Raw genomic sequence first — 26,374 nt, forward strand, 5'->3', positions numbered from 1 at the left:
CCCCCCGTCGCCGCTGCCGCCCCGGCCGGGATGCGTCGCCGCAATGGTAGGGACCGGCGGGGACCGGGACGGGGACGCGGGGGGGGACGGGGGGACACGGGGACGGGGACGGAGAAACTTTGCGGGAGCCGAGCGGGGACCGGGGACCGCGGTGACACCGGGAGCGGAGTGGGGACACGGTGACACCGGGAGCCGAGCAGGAGTTGGGGACAGTGGTGACACCGGGAGCCGAGCGGGGACCAGGGACTGCGGTGACACCGGGAGCGGAGTGGGGACACGGTGGTGACACCGGGAGCAGAGCAGGAGTTGGGGACAGTGGTGACACCGGGAGCCGAGCAGGAACTGGGGAGGGTGGTGGCACCGGGAGCCGAGTGGGGACCAGGGACACGGTGGCACCGGGAGCCGAGCGGGGACCGTGGTGACACCGGGAGCAGAGCAGGAGTTGGGGACGGTGGTGACACCGGGAGCCGAGTGGGGACCGGGGATGTCCCCGAGATGCGGTGGCAGCGGCACCGCGGGGACATCGGGAGCGGAGCTGGGACTGCGGTGACACCGGGAGCCGAGCGGGGACCGTGGGGCTGCGGTGGCACCGGGGACGCGGTGACACCGGGAGCCGAGCAGGGACCAGGGACCATGGTGGCACCGGGAGCTGAGTGAGATTTGGGGACGGTGGTGGCACCGGGAGCCGAGCGGGGACCGCGGGGACATCGGGAGCCGAGCGGGGACACAGTGGCACCGAGAGCCGAGCGGGGACCGTGGGGCTGCGGTGGCACCGGGGACGCCGGTGACATCGGGAGCCGAGCGGGGACCGTGGTGGCACCGGGAGCCGAGCAGGAATTGGGGACAGTGGTGACACCGGGAGCCGAGCGGGGACCACGGGGACATTGGGAGCCGAGCGGGGACACAGTGGCACCAGGAGCCGAGTGGGAATCGGGGACCGCGGTGACACCGGGAGCCGAGCGGGGACACGGTGACAGCGCGGAGCCGAGCGGGAATCGGGGACCGCCCGGGACGCGGTGGCCCCGGGGACGGGGTGGCCCCGGGAGCCGCGCGGGGATTGGGGACGGTGGTGGCACCGGGGACAGCGGGAGCCGCGCGGATCCGCGCCGGGAGCCAAGTTGTTCCCGGAGTTGAGCTGCTCCCGGGGCCGAGCGCGTCCGTTCCCGGAGCCGGGCTGTTCCCGGAGCCGCTGGGCACCGGCAGCCGATCGGATCCGCGCCGGTGTCGGAGCCGCGCGGGCGCCCGGAGCCCGGCCGTTCCCTGCCGGGGTTTCTTCGGAGCCAGGCGGCTCCCGGGAGCGGCACAGTCGGCGGGAGCGATCCCCGGGATCGGAGCCATTCCCCGGGATCGGAGCAATCCCCGGGGCCGTGCCACGATTCCCCGGGATTGGAGCGGTTCCCCGGGATTGGAGCGGTTCCCTGGGATCGGAGCGGTTCCCGGGGCTGTGCCATGTTTCCCCGGGATCGGAGCGATTCCCCGGGATTGGAGCGGTTCCCTGGGATCGGAGCGGTTCCCGGGGCTGTGCCACGTTTCCCTGGGATCGGAGCTATTCCCTGGGATCGGAGCGATCCCCGGGGCCGTGCCATGTTTCCCCGGGATCGGAGCGATTCCCCGGGATTGGAGCAGTTCCCCAGGGCCATGCCACGTTTCCCCGGGATCGGAGCGGTTCCCTGAAATTGGAGCGATCCCCGGGGCCGGGCTGGGCATTCCCGAGGCTGGAGCGATTCCCCAGGATCGGAGCGATTCCCCGGGATCGGAGCAATTCCTGGGGCTGTGCCGCGATTCCCCGGGATCAGAGCGATGCCCGGGGCCGTGCTGTGTTTCCCCGGGATCAGGGCGATTCCCCGGGATAGGAGCGATCCCAGGGCCGTGCCGCAGTTTCCCCGGGATCGCAGCAATCCCAGGGGCTGGGCTGCGCATTCCCGAGGCCGGAGCGATTCCCCAGGATCGGAGCAATTCCCCGGGATCAGAGCCGTTCCCCGGGATTGGAGCGATTCCTGGGGCTGGGCCGTGGTTCCCCGGGATCGGAGCAGTTCCCCGGGGCCGGGCTGGGCTTCCCCGGGATCAGGGCGATTCCCTGGGATCAGAGCGATCCCAGGAGCCGTGCCGCAGTTTCCTCGGGATCGGAGCAGTTCCAGGGGCCGGGCTGGGCATTCCCGAGGCCGCAGCGATTCCCCGGGATCCGAGCCGTTCCCTGGGATCGGAGTGATTCCCCGGGGCCGGGCTGGGCTTCCCCGGGATCAGGGCGATTCCCCGGGATCGGAGCGATCCCAGGGCCGGGCCACGGTTTCTCCAGGATCGCAGCAATCCCGGGGCCAGGCTGGGCATTCCCGAGGCCGCAGCGATTCCCCGAGCCGGGCTGCGGTTCCCCGGGATCGGACGTATCCCCGGGGCCGGGCCACGGTTTCCCGGGGATCGGAGCGGTTCCCTGGGGCCGGCCTGCATTTCCCCGGGATCGGAGCGATTCCCGGGGCCGCGTTTCTGCCGGATCGGAGCGATTCCCGGGGCCATGTTTCTACGGGATCGGAGCGATTCCCGGGGCCGGGCTGCATTTCTGCGGCATCAGAGCAATTCCCGGGGCCGGGCCGGGCTTCCCCGGGATCGGAGCGGTTCCCAGAGCCGGGCCGCGGTTCCCCGGGATCGGAGCGGTTCCCTGGGATCCAGGTGCTCCCTGGGGCCGGGCCGCAGTTCTCCGAGGTCGGAGCAATTCCCAGAGCCAGCCCGGGCTTCCCTGGGATTGGAGCGATTCCCCGGGATCGGGGCGATTCCCCGGGATCGGGGCACTGCCCAGGCATCCCCGGCGGCCGGGTTGATCCCGGGGTTGGGATCGGGGCTGCGGATCCCCGGGGGTTGGGATGATCCCTGGGCTCGGGGCGATGCCAGGACCCGGATCAGGCCCGGGGCCGTTCCCGGGGTCTGCGTCAGTCCTCGGAGCTGGGCTGAGGCTGGGGCGATCCCCGGGGCCGGGATCGTGTCCGGGGCGATCTCCGGGGCCGGGATCGGGACTGAGCATCCCCAGGCCGGGATCGGGGCTGATCCCCGGGGTCGGGATCGGGACTGAGCGTCCCTGGGGCTGGGGCTGATCCTGGGGCCGGGATCGGGGCTGATCCCCGGGGCCGGGATCGGGACTGAGCGTCCCAGGGGCTGGGACTGGGGCTGATCCCAGGGCTGGGATTGGAGCTGATTCCCAGGGCTGGGGCTGGGACCGATCCCCGGGACCGGGATCAGGGCTGAGCATTGCTGGGACCAGGGTGGGGCTGGGGCTGGGATTAGGGCTGATCCCTGGGATTAGGGCTGATCCCTGGGGCCAGGATGGGGCTGATTCCCAGGGCTGGGGCTGGGACTGAGCGTTGCTGGGACCAGGGTGGGGCTGAGCATCCCTGGGGCTGGGACTGGGGCTGATCCCTGGGATTAGGGCTGATCCCTGGGGCCAGGATGGGGCTGATTCCCAGGGCTGGGGCTGGGACTGAGCGTTGCTGGGACCAGGATGGGGCTGAGCATCCCTGGGGCTGGGACTGGGGCTGATGCCCGGGACTGGGGCTGATCCCAGGGCCAGGACTGGGACTGAGCATCCCTGGGACGGGGCTTGGGGCTGATCCCTGGGATTGGGGCTGATCCCTGGGATTGGGCTTGGGGCTGATTCCTGGGACTGGGACTGATCCCTGGGACCAGGATTGGGACTGAGCATCCCTGGGATCAGGGCTGAGCATCCTTGGGACTGGGATTGGGGCTGATCCCCGGGACTGGGGCTGATCCCAGGGCCCAGATCGGGACTGAGCATCCCCGGGACTGGGACTGGGGCTGATCCCTGGGACTGGGGCTGATCCCTGGGACTGGGGCTGATCCCTGGGACCAGGATTGGGACTGAGCATCCCCGGGACCAGGGCTGAGCATCCCCAGGACTGGGATTAGGGCTGATCCCTGGGGCCAGGATGGGACCGAGCATCCCCGGGACTAGGGCTGATCCCCGGGACTGGGGCTGATCCCTGGGACCAGGATGGGACCGAGCATCCCCGGGACTGGGATTAGGGCTGATCCCTGGGACTGGGGCTGATCCACGGGACTGGGGCTGATCCCCGGGACGGGGCTTGGGGGCCGCTCCGCGGGCCGAGCCCGGGCCCGAGCATCCGGGTGCGGGTGCGGGTGCGGGTGCGGGTGCCGGTGCCGGTGCGGGTGCCGGTGCGGGCGGGTGACGCGCGTGCCCCCGGCAGGATGAGTTCCACCCGTTCATCGAGGCGCTGCTGCCCCACGTCCGGGCCTTCTCCTACACCTGGTTCAACCTGCAGGCGCGCAAGCGCAAGTACTTCAAGAAGCACGAGAAGAGGATGACGAAGGAGGAGGAGCGGGCGGTGAAGGACGAGCTGCTGGGCGAGAAGGCCGAGGTGAAGCAGAAGTGGGCCTCGCGGCTGCTGGCCAAGCTGCGCAAGGACATCCGGCCCGAGTGCCGCGAGGACTTCGTGCTCTCCGTCACCGGCAAGAAGCCGGCGTGCTGCGTCCTCTCCAACCCCGACCAGAAGGGCAAGATCCGCCGCATCGACTGCCTGCGGCAGGCCGACAAGGTGTGGCGGCTCGACCTGGTCATGGTGATCCTCTTCAAGGGCGTGCCGCTGGAGAGCACCGACGGCGAGCGCCTCGTCAAGGCGCCGCACTGCGCCAGCCCGGGCCTCTGCGTGCAGCCCCGCCACATCGCCGTCGCCGTCAAGGAGCTCGACCTCTACCTGGCCTACTTCGTCCACGGCCCCGGTGAGCGGCTGCCGCGGGGCGGGCGGGCGGGCGGGGCCGTGTCCGGGGCGTCCTGGGGCGTCCTGGTGCAAGCGTGTGCATGCACGTGCAAGCGGGGCCACGTCCTGGTGCATCCTGGTGCAAGCGTGTGCATGCACGTGCGAGCAGGGCCACGTCCTGGTGCGTCCTGGTGCATCCTCGTGCGAGGGGTTGCATGCATGTGCAAGCGGGGCCACATCCTGGTGCATCCTGGTGCATCCTCGTGCGAGGGGTTGCATGCGCGTGCGAGCAGGGCCATGTCCTGGTGCATCCTGGTGCAAGCGTGTGCATGCACGTGCAAGCGGGGCCACGTCCTGGGGCGTCCTGGTGCATCCTGGTGCATCCTGGTGCATCCTTGTGCGAGGGGTTGCATGCGCGTGCGAGCAGAGCCACATCCCAGGGTGTCCTGGTGCATCCCGGGACATCCTGGTGCAAGGGGTTGTGTGTGTGTGCGAGCGGGGCCGTGTCCAGGGCGTCCTGGTGCGTCCTCGTGCGAGGGGTTGCATGCACGTGCAAGCGGGGCCACATCCTGGTGCATCCTGGTGCATCCTGGTGCATCCTGGTGCAAGCATTTGCACACACACGTGAGCAGGGTGGCATCCCAGGGCGTCCTCGTGCGAGGGGTTGCATGCACACGCAAGCGGGGCCGTGTCCTGGTGCATCCTGGTGCATCCCGGGACATCCTCGTGCAAGGGGTTGTGTGTGTGTGCGAGCGGGGCCGTGTCCGGGGCGTCCTGGTGCGTCCTCGTGCAAGCGTGTGCATGCACGTGCAAGCGGGGCCATGTCCTGGTGCATCCTGGTGCATCCTGGTGCATCCTGGTGCAAGGGGTTGTGTGCATATGTGAGCAGGGCCATGTCCTCGTGCATCCTGGTGCATCCTCGTGCGAGGGGTTGCGTGCACGTGCGAGCAGGGCCACATCCTGGTGCATCCTGGTGCGAGGGGTTGCATGCACGTGCAAGCAGAGCCATGTCCCAGGGTGTCCTGGTGCGAGGGGCTGCATGTGCGTGCAAGCGGGGCCACGTCCTGGTGCATCCTGGTGCATCCTGGTGCAAGCATTTGCACACACACGTGAGCAGGGAGGCATCCCGGGGCATCCTCGTGCGAGGGGTTGCATGCACACGCAATCAGGGTCATGTCCTGGTGCGTCCTCGTGCGAGGGGCTGCATGCGCGTGTGAGCAGGGCCACGTCCTGGTGCATCCTCGTGCAAGGGGCTGCATGCACGTGCAAGCGGGGCCACGTCCTTGTGCATCCTGGTGCATCCTGGTGCATCCTGGTGCAAGCATTTGCACACACACGTGAGCAGGGTGGCATCCCAGGGCGTCCTCGTGCGAGGGGTTGCATGCACGTGCAAGCGGGGCCGTGTCCTGGTGCATCCTGGTGCATCCCGGGACATCCTGGTGCAAGGGGTTGCGTGTGTGTGCGAGCGGGGCCGTGTCCGGGGCGTCCTGGTGCGTCCTCGTGCAAGCGGTTGCATGCATGTGCGAGCGGGGCCATGTCCTGGTGCAAAGGGTTGCACGCATGCAAGCAGAGCGGCATCCCGGGGCATCCTCGTGCGAGGGGTTGCATGCACACGCAATCAGGGTCATGTCCTGGTGCGTCCTCGTGCGAGGGGCTGCATGCGCGTGTGAGCAGGGCCACGTCCTTGTGCATTGTGGTGCGTCCTGGTGCGTCCTGGGGCGTCCTGGTGCGTCCTCGTGCAAGGGGTTGCGTGCACGTGTGAGCGGGGCCACGTCCTGGTGCATCCTAGTGCAAGCGTTTGCACACACACGTGAGCAGGGCGGCATCCCGGGGCGTCCTGGTGCGAGGGGTTGCACACATGCTAAGCAGGGCGGCTTCTCAGTGCCTCCTTGCACAAGCATTTGCACACACGCGTGAGCAGGGCGGCATCCTGGGACATCCTGGTGCAAGCGTTTGCACACACACGTGAGCAGGGCGGCATCCCGGGGCGTCCTCGTGCAAGGGGTTGCACACATGCTAAGCAGGGCGGCTTCTCAGTGCCTCCTTGCACAAGCGTTTGCACACACACACGAGCGGGGCAGCACCCCGGGGCATCCTTGCACAAGCGTTTGCACACACGCACGAGCGGGGCAGCACCCCGGGGCATCCTTGCACAAGCGTTTGCACACGCACAAGCAGGGCAGCACCCCGGGGTGTCCTGGTGCAAGAGTTTTGCACGCGCATGCGAGTGGGGCAGCGTCCCAGGGCGTCCTTGCACTAGGCTTTGCACGAGGGTTTGCACGTGTGCGAGGGGGGCGGCGGGGGGCTTCACCAGGAGCCGGGCGGTGCCCAGGGCCTCCTTGCACGAGGGCTTGCACACGCGTGTGAGCAGAGCCACATGCTGTCGGGCTGCAGCAGGGTTTGCCGTGAGCCAGGCAGTGCCCTTGCACGCGGGTTTGCACACGCGTGTGACGCGGTTTACGTGCCGGCGGGCCGCGGGGGGCTGCCGTGAGCCGGGCAGCGTGTGCCTGCGCACGAGGGCTTGCACACGAGCGTGCGAGCGGGGCGTCACGCCACGTGCACCGTGCACTGTGCCGTGCTGCGTGTGCCGTGCTGCGTGTGCCAGGCACCGCGTGTGCCGGGCATCATGCCGTGCCGTGCATCACGCACTGTGCCGTGCTGCGTGTGCCGTGCTGCGTGTGCCGGGCACCGCGTGTGCCGGGCATCATGCCGTGCCGCGCATCACGCACCGTGCCGTGCTGCGTGTGCCGTGCTGCGTGTGCCGGGCGTCATGCCGTGCCGCGCATCATGCACCGTGCTGCGTGTGCCGTGCTGCATGGCGTGCCGTGTGCCGTGCCGTGTGCCGTGTGCCGTGCCGTGCATGGTGCTCCGTGTGCTGCACCATTTCGTGTGCCGTGTGCCATGCTGCGTGTGCCGTGCTGCGTGTGCCGTGCTGCGTGTGCCATGCTGCGTGTGCCGTGCTGCGTGCCATGCCATGCGTGTGCCGTGCCGTGTGCCGTGCTGCGTGTGCCGTGCTGCGTGTGCCATGCATTGTGTGCCGTGTGCCGTGCTGCGTGTGCCGTGCTGCACGTCATGCACCGTGCGCTGCGTGCTGTGCCGTGTGCCGTGTGCCGTGTGCTGTGTGCCGTGTGCCGTGCCGTGCATCGCGCTCCGCGTGCCGCGCCATTTCGTGTGCCGTGTGCCGTGTGCCGTGCCGCGTGCTCCACGCCGTGCCACACGCCTGCGCGGGAACACGCACACGCCCTGGGGACCCGCTCGGGGACAGGGACGGCACGGGGGGGACACGGGGACGGGGGGGACACGGGGACGGGGACATGGGGACGGGGACGTGCACGGGGACAACAGGGATGGGGACACGGGGACGGGGACATGGGGACAGGGATGTGCACGGGGACAACACAGGGATGGGGACACGGGGACGGGGACATGGGGACAGGGACGTGCACGGGGACAACACAGGGATGGGGACACGGGGACACGCATGGGGACGCGGGGACGGGGACACGCGCGGGGACGGGGACACGCGCAGGACGGTGACACGGGGACGGGGACAATATGGGGATGACGCGGGGACAGGGGTGATGCAGGGACGGGGACCCGCTGGGGGGGGGTTGGTGGCACCGCCGCCATCACCGCCGCCGGGGCCCAGGCGTCCGGGCGGGGGAGGGGCGGCGGGCGCCCGCCACGTGCCACCCGCGGAGGTCGCGACCCCGGCACGCGACCTCTGACCCCGCGGGGGGGACACGGGCGGCCCTGCCCGGACGCCTGGGCCCCCGGGACCCGGCGTGTGTGTGTGGGGGGTGTCCGGGGCCCAGGCGTCCGGGTCGGGGGGGGGGGTTGCAGTGGGGGGGCCTAGGTGTCCGGGGCTGGGGGGGGGGTTGCAGGAGGGGGCCCAGGCGTCCGGGCCTGGGGGGCTGTGGCGGGGGGGGCCCCAGGTGTCCTGGGCTGGGGGGGGCTATTGCGGGGGGCCCAGGCGTCCGGGGCTGGCGGGGGTTGCAGCGGGGGGGCCCAGGCGTCCGGGGTGGGGGCCGCAGCGGGGGCCCAGGCATCCGGGTCTGGGGGGGGGTTGCAGCAGGGGGGCCCAGGCGTCCGGGCCTGGGGGGCCATTGCAGCGGGGGGGGGCCCAGGCGTCCGGGGCCGGGGGGGGGGGATGTTTGCAGTGGAGGGGCCCAGGCGTCCGGGCGCCCCCCCCCGCCCTCCCGCCGCAGACAATGGCCCCTTTGTCGGCGCTGCCCGTTGGCGGGGGGCCAGCACCTTCCTGGCCCCCGGCCCGGCCCCGCGCCGCCTCCCCCCCCCGCGGCCCCCCGCGCGGCCCCCCCAGCCCCCCACCTTGCTTTACATCCCCCCCCCCAGGACTTGGGGTGCCCGGACGCCTGGGCCCCCGGGGTGGGGGGCACCCGGACGCCTGGGCCCCTGGGGTGGGGGGGCACCCGGATGCCTGGGCCCGGGGGGGTCGGGGTGGGGGGGCACCCGGACGCCTGGGCCCCTGAGGTGGGGGGGCACCCGGACGCCTGGGCCCGGGGGGGTCTGGGTGGGGGCACCCGGACGCCTGGGCCCCCGGGGTGGGGGGCACCCGGACGCCTGGGCCCCTGGGGTGGGGGGGCACCCGGATGCCTGGGCCCGGGGGGGTCGGGGTGGGGGGGCACCCGGACGCCTGGGCCCCTGAGGTGGGGGGGCACCCGGACGCCTGGGCCCGGGGGGGTCTGGGTGGGGGCACCCGGACGCCTGGGCCCCTGAGGTGGGGGGGCACCCGGACGCCTGGGCCCGGGGGGGTCTGGGTGGGGGCACCCGGACGCCTGGGCCCCTGAGGTGGGGGGGCACCCGGACGCCTGGGCCCCTGGGGTGGGGGGGCCGCGGGCACGGGCTCCCCACGGCCGCTGACCTCGCGCGACCCCGCGGGAACAAGGAGCCCTTCACCACCACCCCCCCCCACTGCGGGGAGGGGCCCAGGCGTCCGGGGCTGCCCAGCCCCCCCCCCCCCGGCAGCGGGGGCCAAGGGGCCCAGGCGTCCGGGCTGACCCCCCCCCCCCCCCCGCAGAATCGGGACAGACGGACGGCGCGAACCAGCAAGGGGAGGCCGACATCAAACCGCTGCCCAACGGTGAGACCCCCCCCCGGACGCCTGGGCCCCCCCCGGGACACCTGGGCCCCCCCCCAGCTCCCAGTGCCCCCCCCCGGACGCCTGGGCCCCCCTGGGACACCACTGCCCCCCCCAGACGCTTGGGCCCCCCGGGACACCAGTGCCCCCCCCAGCTCCCAGTGCCCCCCCTTGGGCTCCCAGTGCCACCAGTGCCCCCCCCGGGCTCCCAGTGCCTCCTCCCAGCTCCCAGTGCCCCCCCTTGGGCTCCCAGTGCCCCCCCCGGGTCCCCAGTGCTCCCAGTAGCCCCCAGTGCCCCTTCATGTCCCCCCCAGTGCTCCCAGTTCCTCCCAGTGCCCCCAGCAGCTCCCTGTAGCCTCCAGGGCCCCCAGTAACCCCCAGTTCCCCCCAGTAACCCCCAGTTCCCCCCAGTGCCCTCCGCGGCCCCTCCCTGCGGCCCGGCCCCCCCAACACGCGTGTCCCCCCAACACGCGTGTCCCCCTTGGCGTGTGCGTGTCCCTGCTGTCACGCGTGTCCCCGTTGTCCCATGCGCCCCCGTGTCCCGTGTGTCCCCATGTCCCACGCGTGTCCCTGTGCCGCACACACGTGTGTCCCCCTGTTGCACACGCGTGTCCGTGGCGTGTCCCTGTGCTGCACACGCGTGTGTCCCCGTGTCCCACGTGTGTCCCCGTGTCCTGTGCGTGTCCCCGTGCCGCACACGCGTGCCCGTGGCGTGTCCCCCGTCGCACACGCGTGTCCGTGGCGTGTTGCACACGCGTGTGCGAGGTGCGGGGCGCCGCAGGGCACCTGGTCTTCCAGGAGAGCTTCGTCACCTCGGGCGTCTGGAACGTGGCCGAGCTGGTGCGCGTGTCCCAGAGTGAGTGCTGCTGGGGCACTGGGAGCACTGGGAGGGACTGGGAGCACTGGGAGGGACTGGAAGCACTGGGAGCACTGGGAGGGACTGGGAAGGACTGGGAGCACTGGGGCGTCTGGAACGTGGCCGAGCTGGTGCGCGTGTCCCAGAGTGAGTGCTGCTGGGGCACTGGGAGCACTGGGAGGGACTGGGAGGGACTGGGAGCACTGGGAGGGACTGGGAGCACTGGGAGCACTGGGAGGGACTGGGAAGGACTGGGAGCACTGGGGCGTCTGGAACGTGGCCGAGCTGGTGCGCGTGTCCCAGAGTGAGTGCTGCTGGGGCACTGGGAGCACTGGGAGGGACTGGGAGGGACTGGGAGCACTGGGAGGGACTGGGAGCACTGGGAGCACTGGGAGGGACTGGGAAGGACTGGGAGCACTGGGGCGTCTGGAACGTGGCCGAGCTGGTGCGCGTGTCCCAGAGTGAGTGCTGCTGGGGCACTGGGAGCACTGGGAGGGACTGGGAGCACTGGGAGCACTGGGAGGGACTGGGAAGGACTGGGAGCACTGGGGCGTCTGGAACGTGGCCGAGCTGGTGCGCGTGTCCCAGAGTGAGTGCTGCTGGGGCACTGGGAGCACTGGGAGGGACTGGGAGCACTGGGGGGGACTGGGAGGGACTGGGGGGGACTGGGAGCACTGGGGCGTCTGGAACGTGGCCGAGCTGGTGCACGTGTCCCAGAGTGAGTGCTGCTGGGGCACTGGGAGCACTGGGAGGGACTGGGAGCACTGGGAGGGACTGGGAGGGACTGGGGGGGACTGGGAGCACTGGGGCGTCTGGAACGTGGCCGAGCTGGTGCGCGTGTCCCAGAGTGAGTGCTGCTGGGGCACTGGGAGCACTGGGAGGGACTGGGAGCACTGGGAGCACTGGGAGGGACTGGGAGGGACTGGGGGGGACTGGGAGCACTGGGAGGGACTGGGAGCACTGGGAGCACTGGGAGGGACTGGGAGGGACTGGGGGGGACTGGGAGCACTGGGGCGTCTGGAACGTGGCCGAGCTGGTGCGCGTGTCCCAGAGTGAGTGCTGCTGGGGCACTGGGGGCACTGGGAGGGACTGGGGAGGACTGGGAGCACTGGGAGGGACTGGGAGGGACTGGGAGTGCTGGGGCCAACTGGGAGCACTGGGACAGACTGGGAGCCTCAGGGAAGACTGGGAGCACTGGGGCCGACTGGGAGCACTGGGAGGGACTGGGAGGGACTGGGAGCACTGGGGTGGGGGGAGCCGCCGGGCAGCCCCCCCTTGGGACCCCCCGGGGGCGGGGCCTGTGGAGGGGGCGGGGCCTGTGGAGGGGGCGGGGCTTGTGGCAGCCGGTGGGGGGCAGCACTCCCCGTGCGGTCACGTGTGTGAGCGTGCACACGCGTGTGCGAGGCTGGGGGGTGCATGTGTGTCCCCGGGGTGTTGCACACGCGTGTGCCCTGGGCCCTTGTGCACTGCACACGCGTGTGCTCCGGCTGCCGCATGCATTGCACACGCGTGTGCACCTGAATCCCCCGTGCATCGCACACGCGTGTGCCCCAGCCCTTCCTGCACTGCACACGCGTGTGCACCCTGCTCCCCCGTGCATCGCACACGCGTGTGCCCCAGCTGCTGCATGCCTTGCACACGTGTGTGCCCCGCTTCCCCCGTGCATTGCACGTGTGTGTGCACCCAGCTCCCCCGTGCATCGCACACGCGTGTGCCCCCCCGCTCCCCCGTGCATCGCACACGCGTGTGCCCCAGCTGCTGCATGCCTTGCACACGTGTGCCCCCCGCTCCCCCGTGCATCGCACACGCGTGTGCACCCAGCTCCCTTGTGCATCGCACACACGTGTGCCCTAGCTGCTGCATGCCTTGCACACGTGTGTGCCCCGCTTCCCCCGTGCATTGCACGCGTGTGTGCACCCAGCTCCTCCGTGCATCGCACACGCGTGTGCACCCAGCTCCCCCGTGCATCGCACACGCGTGTGCCCCAGCTGCTGCATGCCTTGCACACGTGTGCCCCCCGCTCCCCCGTGCATCGCACACGCGTGTGCACCCAGCTCCCTTGTGCATCGCACACACGTGTGCCCTAGCTGCTGCATGCCTTGCACACGTGTGTGCCCCGCTTCCCCCGTGCATTGCACGCGTGTGTGCACCCAGCTCCTCCGTGCATCGCACACGCGTGTGCACCCAGCTCCCCCATGCATCGCACACGCGTGTGCACCCCGCTCCCCCGTGCACCGCACACGCGTGTGCACCCCGCTCCCCCGTGCACCGCACACGCGTGCGCCCCAGCCCCGCGCGCATCGCACGTGCCTGCAGCCGGCTGCCTCGTGCGCCGCACACGCGTGTGCCCGGCCCGGCCGTGGGTCGCACACGCGTGTGCGGCGGCTGACGCGGCCCCGCAGCGCCGGTGGCGGCGGCGTCGGGCCCCGGCTTCTCGCTGGCCGACCTGGAGAGCCCCGGCTACTACGGCCTCGGCCAGGTGGCCCTGGGCCGCCGCGCCCTCCCCGCCCCCCCCGCCGCCAGGTAAGCCCCCGGCACCCCCCCGCACCCCCCGGCACCCCCCAAAACCCCCCGGGACCCTTGGGACCCCCCAAAACCCCCCGGGACCCCCCAAACTCCCCGGGACCCCCCAAAACCCTCCGCAACCCTTGGGACCCCCCCAAACCCCCCGGGACCCTTGGGACCCCCCAACACCCCCCGGGACCCCCCAACTCGCTCCGGGACCCCCCAAACTCCCCGGGACCCCCCACAACCCTCCGCAACCCTTGGGACCCCCCCAAGCCCCCCAGGACTCCCCAAAACCACCTGGGACCCCCCAACACCACCTGGGACCCCCCCAAAACCCCCCGGGACCCCCCAACTCCCTCCGGGACCCCCCAACACCCCCCAGGACCCCCCAACTTGCTCCGGGACCCCCCAAACTCCCCGGGACCCCCCAAAACCCCCGGGACCCCCCAACACCACCTGGGACCCCCCCAAAACCCCCCGGGACCCTTGGGACCCCCCAAAACCCCCCAGGACTCCCCAAAACCCCCTGGGACCCCCCAACTCCCTCTGGGACCCCCAAACTCCCCGGGACCCTCTGGGACCCCCCAAAACCCCCCAAACTCCCCGGGACCCTCTGGGACCCCCCAACACCCCCCAGGACCCCCTGGGACCCTCTGGGACCCCCCCAGGACCCCCTGGGATTCCTTGGGACCCCCCAGACCCCCCAGCAACCCTTGGGACCCCCCCCAAACTCTCTGGGACCCCCCAACACCCCCCTGGGATCCCCCAAAGCCCCCTGGGACCCTCTGGGACCCCCCAAAACCCCCCGGGACCCCCAACACCCCCCGCAACCCTTGGGACCCCCCCAAACCCCCCTGGGACTCCCTGGGACCCCCCAGACCCCCCAGCAACCCTTGGGACCCCCCCAAACTCTCTGGGACCCCTCAAAACCCCCCAGGACCCCCCAACACCCCCCGGGACCCTCTGGGACCCCCCAAAACCCCCCAAAACCCGCCAGGACCCTCTGGGACCCCCCCAAACTCCCTGGGACCCCACAGGACCACCCCAAACTCCCCGGGACCCCCCCAGGACCCCCCAACACCCCCCGGGACCCTCTGGGACCCCCCAAAACCCCCTGGGATCCCCCAACTCCCTCCGGGACCCCCTGGGATTCCTTGGGACCCCCCAGACCCCCCAGCAACCCTTGGGACCCCCCCCAAACTCTCTGGGACCCCCCAATACCCCCCGGGACCCTCTGGGACCCCCCCAAACTCCCCAGGACCCCCTGGGCCCCCCCCAAACTCCCTGGGACCCCCAACACACCCCTGGGACCCCCCTAAACTCCCTGGGACCCCCCCGGGACCCCCTGGGACCCCTCATGACCCCCCCAACCCCCCCAAACCCCTCGGGACCCCCCACCTCCCCCCTGCAACTCTTGGGACCCCCCGAAGCCCCCCGGGACCCCTCAGACCCCCCCGGCCCCTCGTGACCCCCCGGGACCCCCTCTGACCCCCCCCATCCCCAAGGGCCTCGGGGCCCCCTCCTGTCCCCCCAAACTGCCCGGCCCCCCCGGCCCCCACCCCAAAAGCCCCCCAGTGACCCCCCATGTCCCTATGTGCCCCCCCATGGCCCTGGTGCCCCCCGTGTCCCTGGTGCCCCCCCCATGTGCCCCCCCATGTCCCCGGTGCCCCCCCAGTGCCCCCCATGTCCCCATGTGCCCCCCCATGTCCCCGGTGCCCCCCCAGTGCCCCCCATGTCCCCATTGCCCCCCATGTCCCCAGCATCCCCATGGCCCCAGTGCCCCCCATGTGCCCCCCCCCATGTCCCTGGTGCCCCCCCCGGTGCCCCCCATGTCCCTGGCACCCCCCGTGTCCCTGGTGCCCCCCTCATGTGCCCCCCATGTCCCCAGTGCCCCCCATGCCCCCCCCAGCCCCGCAGTTCCCCCCATGTCCCCTGTGCCCCCCATGCCCCCCCCAGCCCCCCAGTTCCCCCCTGGTCCCCCCCAGCCCCCCCCAGCCCCCCCATGTCCCCTGTGCCCCCCATGCCCCCCCCGGCCCCCCCTGGTGCCCCCTGTGCCCCCAGCCCCCCCGGTGCCCCCTGGTCCCCCCCAGCCCCCCCCGTGCCCCCCCGTGCCCCCCCCCCCCGGTGCTGCGTGGTGCCGGGGGGGGGGTCTGACGGGGGGGGGGGGCGGGGGGGGCAGCTCCAGCAAGCGGCCCAAGGCGCTGGAGGAGGCCGAGCTGGAGGGCGACGACGGCGGCTTCTACCCGGGGGGGCCGGGGGGGCCGGGGGGGCCGGGCCGCTCCCCCGCCCCCGGCAGCAGCCAGGGCGCCTGGGCCCCCGACGGCGACGCCGGTGCGTGGGGGGGGGCACGGGGGGGGCACGGGGGGTGCAGGAGCTATGGGGCGTATGGGGGGGACACAGAGGGGATGGAGCTAAGGGGGGGTCTTGGGGGCTATGGGGGGGCTATGGGTTGTGGGGGGGCACAGGGCTATGGGGGGCTCGGGGGGGGCTATGGGGTGGGGGGGGCACAGGGCTATGGGGGGGCTCGGGGGGGCTCTGGGGCTCTGGGGGTCTTGGGGTCTATGGGGTGGGGGGGCACGGGGCTATGGGGGGGCTATGGGGTGGGGGGGGCACAGGGCTATGGGGGGGCTCGGGGGGGCTATGGGGTGAGGGGGGCACAGGGCTATGGGGGGGCTCAGGGGGGCTATAGGGCGCATGGGGGGATGGGGCTATGGGGGGGCTCGGGGGGGGCTCTGGGGCTCTGGGGGTCTTGGGGGCTATGGGGTGGGGGGGGCACAGGGCTATGGGGGGCTCGGGGGGGCTATAGGGTATATGGGGGGCAGTGGGGGGGCTGGGGGGTGCAGGGGGTACAGAGCCCGTGGGGGGGCTGTGGGGGGGCCATGGGGGGGCTCCTGGGGGGGGCTGGGGGTCCCTTGGCTCCAGGGGGACCAGGGGGAGCTTGGGGGGGGGGGCCCGGGGGTCCAGGAGGGGCCCAGGGGCCTGGGGGGGTTTGGGGGTCCGGGGGGGGGGCTGGAGGGGCTCTAGGGGACTTGGGGGGGGGGGTCGCTGGGGGTCCCAGCCCCCCCCCGTCCCCCCCCCAGGCCCGGGCGCCCTGAAGAAGTCGGGGAAGCTGGACTTCTGCAGCGCCCTGTCGGGGCACGGGGCCACCCCCCGCATGGCCTTCGGCCACCACCCGCTGCCCGTCCTCGCCGGCGTGCGGCCAGGTGAGCCCCCCCGGCCCCCCCCCGTACCCCCGGACCCCCCCGGGCCCCCCCCGGCCCCCGCAACCCCCCCGGCACCCCCCCGGACACCCGGGCCCCCCCTGAGCCCCCCGCATGGTCCTCGCCGGCGTGCAGCCAGGTGAGCCCCCCCCGGCCCCCCCCAGACCCCCCCCGGGACCCCTGGGACCCCCCCGGGGCTCCTAGGACCCCCCAGGACCTTCCTGGGACCCCCCCAAACCCCTGGACGCCTGGGCCCCTATGGGCGTCCCCACCCCATGGTCGGGGGGGCCCGGACGCCTGGGCCCCTATGGGCGTCCCCACCCTGAGACAGGGCTGCCCGGACGCCTGGGCCCCTATGGGCATCCCCACCCCGGGACAGGGCTGCCCGGACACCTGGGCCCCTATGGCCATCCCCACCCCGGGGACAGGGCTGCCCGGACGCCTGGGCCCCTATGGGCGTCCCCACCCCTGGGACAGGGCTGCCCGGACGCCTGGGCCCCTATGGGCGTCCCCACCCCGGGACAGGGCTGCCCGGACGCCTGGGCCCCTATGGCCATCCCCACCCCGGGACAGGGCTGCCCGGACGCCTGGGCCCCTATGGCCATCCCCACCCCTGGGACAGGGCTGCCCGGATGCCTGGGCCCCCATGGGCGTCCCCACCCCTGGGACAGGGCTGCCCGGACGCCTGGGCCCCTATGGGCGTCCCCACCCCTGGGACAGGGCTGCCCGGACGCCTGGGCCCCTATGGGCATCCCCACCCTGGGGCCGGGGGCTGCCCGGACGCCTGGGCCCCTATGGGCGTCCCCACCCCTGGGACAGGGCTGCCCGGACGCCTGGGCCCCGATGGGTGTCCCCACCCCATGGTTGGGGCTGCCCGGACGCCTGGGCCCCCATGGGCGTCCCCACCCCTGGGACAGGGCTGCCCGGACGCCTGGGCCCCGATGGCCATCCCCACCCCATGGTCAGGGGGGCCCGGACGCCTGGGCCCCTATGGCCGTCCCCACCCTGGGGACAGGGCTGCCCGGACGCCTGGGCCCCGGGGCGCTGACGCGGTGCCGCGCCGCAGGCAGCCCCCGGGCGCCGGCGTCGGCGCTGCACTTCCCGTCGGGCTCGCTGCTGCCGCAGGCGGGGCCCTACTTCGCCCACCCCACCATCCGCTACCACCCGCACGGCCAGGACTCGCTCAAGGAGTTCGTGCAGTTCGTCTGCGCCGACGGCGCCGCCCCGGCCCCCGCCCAGGTGGGTCCCGCGCCCGCACGCGTGTGCACGCGCACGCACACGCACGCACACGCACGCACACGCATGCACACGCCTGCACACGCACGCACACGCACGCACACGCCTGCGCACGCGGGGGGACCCTGCCGCGCGCCCCCTCGTCTCCGTCTCCGTCTCTCCATCCGGCGCCTGGGTCTGTCCCCCCCCCCCCCCCCGCGGATGAGGCTCTGGGGGGTGCTGGGACCAGTGTGCAGGGGGTGCTGGGACCAGTATGGCGTCTGGGCAGGCGCTGGGAGCAGTACGCATGTCCAGGATGGGTACTGGGACCAGTGTGCCAGTCCAGTATGGGTACTGGGACCAGTATATGGGGTCTACGCAGGTGCTGGGAGCCACACAGGGGATCTGTACAGGCACTGGGACCAGTATGTGGGTCCAGTATGGGTACTGGGATCAGTATATGGGGTCTGTGTGGGTACTGGGACCAGTACAGGGGTCTGTAGGAGCACTGGGACCAGTAGACAGGGTCTTTATGGGGACTGGGACCAGTACAGGGGGCTCATAGGGGCACTGGGACCGGTATGTGGGGCACTGGGACCAGTACAGGGGGCTTATAGGGGCACTGGGACCAGTTTGTGGGGCACTGGGACCAGTGTGTGGGGCCCATAGGGGCACTGGGACCAGTATGTGGGGCACTGGGACCAGTACAGGGGGTCTGCGTGGGGTGGAGAGCTGGGACCTCCGCAGCAACATGCGCCCCGGAGGCGGGGCCTGTATGCAAATGAGGCTGGGAGGCGGGGTCTGCATGCAAATGAGGCCACAGGGGCGGGGCCAATGCAGAATAGGTCCTGGGGGCGGGGCCTGGCTGCGGACGGCGCCGTGGGGGCGGGGCCTATGCAGGACAGGGCCCGGTATGCAAATGAGGCCCTGGCGGTGCTGTGGTATGCAAATGAGCTGCCGGAGGCGTGGCTCTGCATGCAAATGAGGCAGCAGAGGTGGTGCCAGCCTGCCACGGAGGTGGGTCCTTATGCAAATGAGGTGCTGGGGTGGGGCTGGCATGCAAATGCAGCCCCCGGGGGGCGGGGCCTGTATGCAAATGAGGCCCCGGGGGTCCCGCTGCCTGCGGTAGGGACAGGCCCCCCCGTGCGAGGGGTCACCCCGGGGTGCCAGGGCCCTCGTGCAAGGCCCCCGTGCGAGACCCCTGTGCAAGGCCCCCCCCGTGCAAGGCCCCCGTGCGAGACCCCCGTGCAAGGACCCCGTGCACGGGCCCTTGTGCAAGGCCCCCCGTGCAAGACCCCCGTGCAAGGCCCCCCCATGCCAGGGCCCCCGTGTGAAGCCCCTGTGCAAGACCCTCGTGCAAGGCCCCCCTGTGCAAAGCCCCCCCCGTGCAAGGCCCCCCCATGCAAAGCCCCCCGTGCAAAGCCCCCCGTGCACGAGCCCTTGTGCAAAGCCCCCGTGCAAAGCCCCCGTGCACGAGCCCTTGTGCAAAGCCCCCGTGCAAGGCCCCCCCGTGCAAAGCCCCCCGTGCACGAGCTCTTGTGCAAAGCCCCCCGTGCAAGCCCCCCGTGCAAAGCCCCCGTGCAAGGCCCCCCCATGCAAAGCCCCCCGTGCAAAGCCCCCGTGCACGAGCCCTTGTGCAAAGCCCCCGTGCAAGCCCCCCGTGCAAAGCCCCCATGCAAAGCCCCCCCTGCAAAGCCCCCCGTGCACGAGCCCTTGTGCAAAGCCCCCGTGCAAAGCCCCCCGTGCAAAGCCCCCGTGCAAAGCCCCCGTGCAAAGCCCCCGTGCACGCCTGATGCTGTTTGTGCTTGCAGCCCTGCGGTGCCGGTGCCGGTGCTGGTCCCGGTCCCGGTTCTGGTCCCGGTTCCGGTTCTGGTCCCGGTGCCGGTGCCGGTGCCGGTCGCCCCGCGGGTGCCTTCGTGGTGCCGCCGCCGCCCGTGGCCCGCCCGGTGCCGCTGCCCCTCCCCGACGCCAAGGCCACCGGCGCCGGCCCCGAGGGCGCTGCGCCCGCCCCGCCGTCGCCCTGTAAGTGCCCGCCCCCCCGGCACCCCCGTGCCCCACGGCACCCCACGGCACCCCATGGCACCTTCATGCATCCACCCAGCACCCCACGGCACCCCATAGCACCTTCATGCATCCCCATGGCACCCTACAGCACCCCATGGCACCCCATAGCACCTTCATGCATCCACCCAGCACCCCACGGCACCCCACGGCACCCCATGGCACCTTCATGCATTCACCCAGCACCCCATGGCACCCCATGGCACCCCATGGCACCCTATAGCATCCCACGGCACCCTATAGCACCCTATGGCATCGCCATGCGCCCCATAGCACCTTCGTGCATCCCCATGGCACCCCATAGCACCCCGTGGCACCCCCCTGTGCCCCACGGCACCCCACGGCACCCCACAGCATCCCCATAGCACCTTCATGCATCCCCCCATCACCCTATGGCACCCCGTGGCACCCCCCTGTGCCCCATGGCATCCCCATGCACCCCCATGTATCCCTATGGCACCCCATGGCACCCCATGGCACCTCCTCCCCCATGGCACCCCATGGCACTCCATGCACCCCATGGCACCCCATAGCATCCCGTGGCACCTCACAGCACCCCATAGCACCCCACGGCACCCCAAAGCATCCCATGCACCACCATGGCACCCCATGGCATCCCATGGCACCCTATAGCACCCTATGGCACCCCATGGCATCCCATGCACCCCTGTGGCACCCCATAGCACCCCGCGGTACCCCATAGCACCCCATGGCACCCCATGGCATCCCACAGCACCCCGTGGCATCTTGCGGCACCCCATAGCAACCTGTGGCACCCCATGGTGCCCCATAGCACCCTATAGCATCCCATGCATCCCCAGGGCACCCCATGGCACTCCATGCACCCCATAGCACCCCATGGCACCCCATGGCATCCTGTGCACCCCATGGCACCCCATGGCACCTCCATAGCACCCCATAGCACCCCACGGTGTCCCATGGCACCCCATAGCACCCCATGGCACCCCATAGCACCCCATAGCACCCCACGGTGTCCCATGGCACCCCATAGCACCCCATGGCACCTCATGGCATCCTGCAGCACCCCATGCACCCCATGGCACCCCCATAGCACCCCATAGCACCCCCATGGCACCCCATAGCACCCCCATGGTACCTCATGGCACCCCATGGCACCCCATAGCACCCCATGGCATCCCGCAGCACCCCATGGCACCTCATGCACCCCATAGCACCCCATAGCACCCCATGGCACCCCATGGCACCCCATGGCACCTCATGGCATCCCGCGGCACCGCCACCGGCACCTGCCACCCGCACCGGCACGCGGCCAGGGCACCGCGGGGGGGACAGGGGACGGGGACAGGGGACGGGGACACCCGTGGGGACAGGGGACAGGGGATGGGGACAGGGGACGGGGACAGGGGACGGGGACAGGGGACGGGGACACCCGTGGGGACAGGGGACAGGGCCGGGCGCAGGGGATCCGGGGTGGGGGCCGGGGCCGGGGGCTGGGGACACCCCTGGGGATGGGGACACGGTGGCCCGAGGTGCCCCAGGGTGGCAGAGGCCGGCCCGGCTGCCCCATGCGTCATCGTCCCCGTCGCCTCGGCCATCGTCATCCCATCCTTGTCCCTTGTCCCCATCCCTGTCCCCGTCCTTGTCCCTTGTCCCCATCCCTGTCCCCGTCCCCGTCCCCCCGGCGCCGCCTCTTCGCTCCCCTTTTCCTTCTCCTTCTCCATTTTCCCCTTTTTTCCCCCCTTTTTGGCGGTGGTTTTGGGTCCCCCGGGGGTGGGAGTTGGGGGGGGGGCCACCCGGACGCCTGGGCCCTCCCGGACGCCTGGGCCCTCCGTGGGGGGGTTGGGGGGGGCCCAGAACCACCATTCATGTTGTTTTCTTCCTCCGTCCGTTCTCTGTGGGCTGGGGGGGGGCGCGGGGGGGGGGGCCGGGGCCGCCCCGCAAATGAACACGCCCGGCGGCCCCGCACACGCGTGTGCAAGCGTGCACGTCCCCCTTCCCCCCCCCTCCACCGCGCCGCCTCGCACGCACACGCGCTTGCACCCCCCCCGTGCGCACACACGCACCCGCGCAGGCCCGCGTGTGCGCTAACACGTGTGCACGCGTGTCCTTGCACGCTCACGTGTGCGCGCTGACGGCGGTGCGCGCGGGCGGGCGTGTCGCCCCTCCCCGTGCGTTTGCACGCTCGCGGGCGCTCCTGGCCTCGCACACGCCTCGCACACGCCTCGCACATGCGTCGCACACGCCTCGCACATGCGTCGCACACGCCTCGCACACGCCTCGCACACGCGTCGCCCGCGCGCTGACGGCCGCCGTCCCCGCAGCATTCGCAGCGCCAGGCTCCGCCGCTGCCAACCGCTTTGTCGGCCTCGGACCCCGGGACGGCAACTTTCTAAACCTCCCCCAGCAGGCGCAGGTAGGGCCGCCCCGGACGCCTGGGCCCCCGTCCCGGACACCTGGGCCCCTCCCCAAACGCCTGGGTCCTCTGTCCCGGACGCCTGGGCCCCTCACCCCGGACGCCTGGGCCCCGTCCCGGACACCTGGGCCCCTGTCCCGGACGCCTGGGCCCCTCCCCAAACGCCTGGGTCCTCTGTCCCGGACGCCTGGGCCCCTCACCCTGGACGCCTGGGCCCCTCCCCAAACGCCTGGGTCCTCTGTCCCGGACGCCTGGGCCCCTCACCCTGGACACCTGGGCCCCTCCCCAAACGCCTGGGTCCTCTGTCCCGGACGCCTGGGCCCCTCCCAGACACCTGGGCCCCCTCACCGGACGCCTGGGCCCCTCCCCAAACGCCTGGGCCCCTCCCGGACACCTGGGTCCCCTCCCCGGACACCTGGGCCCCCTGCCCTGATGCCTAGGCCCTTTCCCCGGACGCCTGGGCCCCTTCCCCAGATGCCTGGGCCCCCATCCCGGACTCCTGGGCCCCTTCCCGGACGCCTGGGTCCTTCCATCCCGGACGCCTGGGTCCCCAGTCCCGGATGCCTGGGCCCCTCCCAGACACCTGGGCCCCTTCCCCAGATGCCTGGGCCCCCTGTCCCAGACGCCTGGGCCCTTTCCCCGGACGCCTGGGCCCCTTCCCCAGATGCCTGGGCCCCCCTTGGATGCCTGGGCCCCCATCCCGGACGCCTGGGCCCCCAATCCCGGACGCCTGGGCCCCTTCCCCGAACGCCTGGGCCCCTTCCGGGATGCCTGGGCCCCCCATCCCGGACGCCTGGGCCCCTTCCCCGGACGCCTGGGTCCCCACCGGCCCCGCCCCTCCCCCCCCCAGCACCGTCGCTTAATCGGTTAATTAGGCCGTTAATTAGCGGGGGAGGGGAGGCCGCCCCCAGCCCCCGCCGCCAAACTGGGAGGCAACTGGGGGGGGGACTGGGAGCCCCCCTCCCCCGTCACGTCCCGCCCGTCTCGTTGCCGGGGGCGACGAGACATGATGTCACCGCCGGGCGCTGCCGGGGGGGGGGGGGGGGGGGGGACACAATGGCCGGGTGGGGCCCTGCCCCCCCGCGTCGCCACGGCAACCGCCAATGGGGTGTCGTCGCTGTGGCCCCCCCCCCAACGTCCCAGGGCCCCGCGGGCCGGGGGGGGGGTCGCGACCCCCAGCGGGGCGCCCCATTGGCCCCCCGGCGCCGTGGCACGACGCCCGATTGGCCGGCTGCCCTGCGGCGCCGGCGGCCGATTGGCTGGCGCGGGAGGCGGCCGCGGCGCGGGCCCCGAGCCAATGGGACGGGGGGGTGGGGGGGGGGCGGCCAATGGGGGGCCCCGGCGGGCGACGAGGCGGCGGCGGATTGGCTGGCGGGGGCCCCGGCGGGGTGGGGGAGGGGCCGCCGCTGATTGGCTGGCACCGGGCGGGCGCTTGGCAGGCCGCGGGGCGCTGCGGCGGGCAGGGCCGCCCTGATTGGTCGGCCGCGGTGGTGCGGTGCCGCGGCGGCCAATGGGGCGCCGGCGCCGCGCCCGGCTTGGCACATGGCGGCGGTTTTTGGCGGGGGGGGGGGGGGCCCGGACACCTGGGCCCTGCCACGTGCCGGGAGGGCGGCCGGAGTTGGGGGGCGCCGCCCGGACGCCTGGGCCCCGCCACGTGCCTGGGCCCCCCGGACGCCTGGGCCCCTCCCGCATGCCTGGGTCCCCTCCCCGGACGCCTGGGCCCCTCCCGCATGCCTGGGCCCCCTGCCCTGACGCCTAGGCCCTTTCCCCGGACGCCTGGGCCCCTCCCGCATGTCTGGGCCCCCCGGACGCCTGGGCCCCCCGAGTGCCTGATTCCCCCAGACTTCCTGGGCCCCCCCGGTCTCCTGGGCCCCCCGGACGCCTGGGCCCCTCTCTACCAGGTTGCCTCGGACACCTGGGCCCCTGATTGCCTAGCCCCCCCCCCCGGACTCCTGGGCCCCCCGAATGCCTGGGCCCCCCCGGACTCCTGGGCCCCCAAACACCTGGGGCCCCGGACTCCTGGGCCCCCCCAGACTCCTGGGCCCCCCGAATGCCTGGGCCCCTGGATGTCTTGATTCGCCCAGACGCCTGGGCCCCTCCCGCATGCCTGGGCCCCCCGGACGCCTGGGCCCCTCTATACCCGATTGCCTCGGACGCCTGGGCCCCTGGATGCCTAGCCCCCCCCCCCCGGACTCCTGGGCCCCCCGAATGCCTGGGCCCCTGGATGTCTTGATTCCCCCGGACGCCTGGGCCCCCGGATGCTTGGGATCCCGGACGCCTGGGCCCCCCCCGGACTCCTGGGCCCCCAAACAGCTGGGGCCCCCGACGCCTGGGCCCCTGAACACCTGGGTCCCCCGGACGCCTGGGCCCCTGGGTGCCTGATTGCCCCGGATGCCTGGGCCCCCCGGACGCCTGGGCCCGCAGCTGGGGGGGGTTCAGAGCCCCCGCCGCCCCCTGAGCCCCCGTCTCTGCCCACAGTCCTGGTTCCTCTGATGGCGTCGCCGGCGGAGGAGGAGGAGGAAGAAGAGGAGGAGGAGGAGGAGGAAGAAGAAGGAGGAGGAGGAGGAGGAGGAGGAGGAAGAAGAGGAGGAGGAGGAAGAAGAGGAGGAGGAGGAAGAAGAGGAGGAGGAGGAGGAGGAGGAGGAGGAGGAGGAGGAGGAGGAAGGTGCCGCCGCCGCCGCCGCCCGCGGGGGAGGAGCCCGAACGGGAGGAAAAAGCCGGAAAGCGGCCGAAACCCCCCCAAAAAAAGCCGCCGCCGCCGCCGGCCCCCGACGAGGATGAGGGTTCGGCCTCTCCGATGGCCCCCCCGGCCCCCCCCGCGGCGCCCCCCCCCCCGGCACGGCCCCCCCCCCCCGGCGCTGCGGCGAGGGCGGTTCGGGGGGGTGGGGAAGCCGGGGGGGGGCGTTGCGCATGCTTGCACACGCGTGTGCTCACGTGTGCACATCCCCGGGCACGGGCGCTCGCGTGCTGGTGCGCAGGTTTGCACGTGTGTGCACACGCGTGTGCAAATGATCAGCCACGCGGTCGCATGCGTGTGCGCATCGTGCACGTGTGCACGCGCTAAGGCCGTGTGCTGCTCAGTGTGTGCACACGCGTGTGCACGTGCTCCCCACACACGCGCTCACGCACACGCGGGTGCACGTGCACGCGTGTCCGCATCCCCGTGCACAGGCGCTCGCACGCTTGCACGCCTGTGCACATGCCTGCGCACACGCTAAACCCGCGTGCTCACGTGCATGTGCACATGCTCCCACACACGTGCACATGCACACGCAGGTGCAGGCGCACACGTGTGCGCATCCTCGTGCATGGGAGCTCATGTGCCTGTGCACATGCTTGCACGCGTGTGCACGTGCACAGCCTCACCCACGTGGTCACGCGCGTGTGCACACGCTGAACCCACGAGCTCACATGCGTGTGCCCCTGCACACGTGTTTACATGCGTGTGCACACTCATGCGCGTGTGCACGCACCCGCGTGCTCACATGCGTGTGCACATACATGCACGTGTGCACACGCTAAACCGACCTGCTCACGTGCGTGTGCACATGCTCTCGCACGCGTGCCCCCCCCCGCGTGCACACGTGGCCCCCCCCTTGCACACGCGTGTGCACACGCGTGCCGGGGGCCTCTCGCACCAGCACCGCCCCCCCCCGCCGCCCCCTTGCTGCAGGCCAGCGAGGGGGGGCCCCGCCGCCCCCCCACCCCCCCCGCTTCGTTAGCGGAGCCCCCCCCCCCCCGTTTTTAATTAAGTGCAATTACCCCTCCCCCCGCCCCCTCCGCCGCGGGGGGGGCAGGAGGTTTCACCCCCCCCCTCCCCCCGCTCCCGTTTTGGGGTCAAACTCCCTCGTTTTGGGGTCTAACCCCGCTCTCCGGGGCCGTCGCCCTTTTGGGGTCAAACCCTGCCGTTTTGGGTCAAACCGCCCCCGCCCCCCCCGGGGGTCTGACCCCCCCCCCCTTTTGGGGTCAAACCCCCACGTTTTTGGTCAAACCGCCCCCCCCCGGGGGGTCCAACCCCCCCCTCCCCTTCTGGGGTCAAACCCCCCCGTTTTGGGGTCAAACCCCCCCGTTTTGGGTCAAACCCTCCCCCTTGGGGGCCGCCCCCCCCCTTTTGGGGTGAAACCCCCCCTTTTTGGGGCCCAGCCCCCCCGTCCGGGGTCGCCCCCCCCCTTGGGGTCAGGGCCCCCCCCGTTCCGGGCCTCCCCCCCCATTTGGGTCCAACCCCCCAGATTTGGGGTGAAACTTCCCCGTTTTGGGGTCAAACCCCTCCGTTTTGGGGTGAAATCTGCCTGTTTTGGGGTCAAACCCCCCCAGATTTGG

The 26,374-nt window shown here is 72.4% G+C and overlaps 1 protein-coding gene across 2 annotated transcripts; it reads left to right on the forward strand.

The window, feature by feature from the left end:
- On the forward strand, positions 1-25,468 carry LOC135325957 (nuclear factor 1 X-type-like). 2 transcript variants are annotated; one of them, XM_064503890.1, is made up of 10 exons: positions 1-46; positions 4,212-4,743; positions 9,760-9,822; positions 10,601-10,675; positions 13,078-13,198; positions 15,369-15,514; positions 16,264-16,386; positions 17,450-17,622; positions 21,963-22,054; positions 24,533-25,468. In XM_064503890.1, the coding sequence occupies exons 1-9, from the start codon at positions 44-46 to the stop codon at positions 22,032-22,034; spliced, it is 1,308 nt and encodes a 435-aa protein (XP_064359960.1). In that variant the 5' UTR covers positions 1-43; the 3' UTR covers positions 22,035-22,054; positions 24,533-25,468. The 2 variants fall into 2 exon arrangements, with proteins under 2 accessions (XP_064359960.1, XP_064359959.1); XM_064503889.1 differs by having other exon boundaries at positions 9-46; positions 15,363-15,514.
- Positions 25,469-26,374: the final 906 nt, after the last annotated feature.

This window comes from Dromaius novaehollandiae, unplaced genomic scaffold, assembly GCF_036370855.1.
Source record: "Dromaius novaehollandiae isolate bDroNov1 unplaced genomic scaffold, bDroNov1.hap1 HAP1_SCAFFOLD_219, whole genome shotgun sequence".
Taxonomy (NCBI): Eukaryota; Metazoa; Chordata; class Aves; order Casuariiformes; family Dromaiidae; genus Dromaius; species Dromaius novaehollandiae.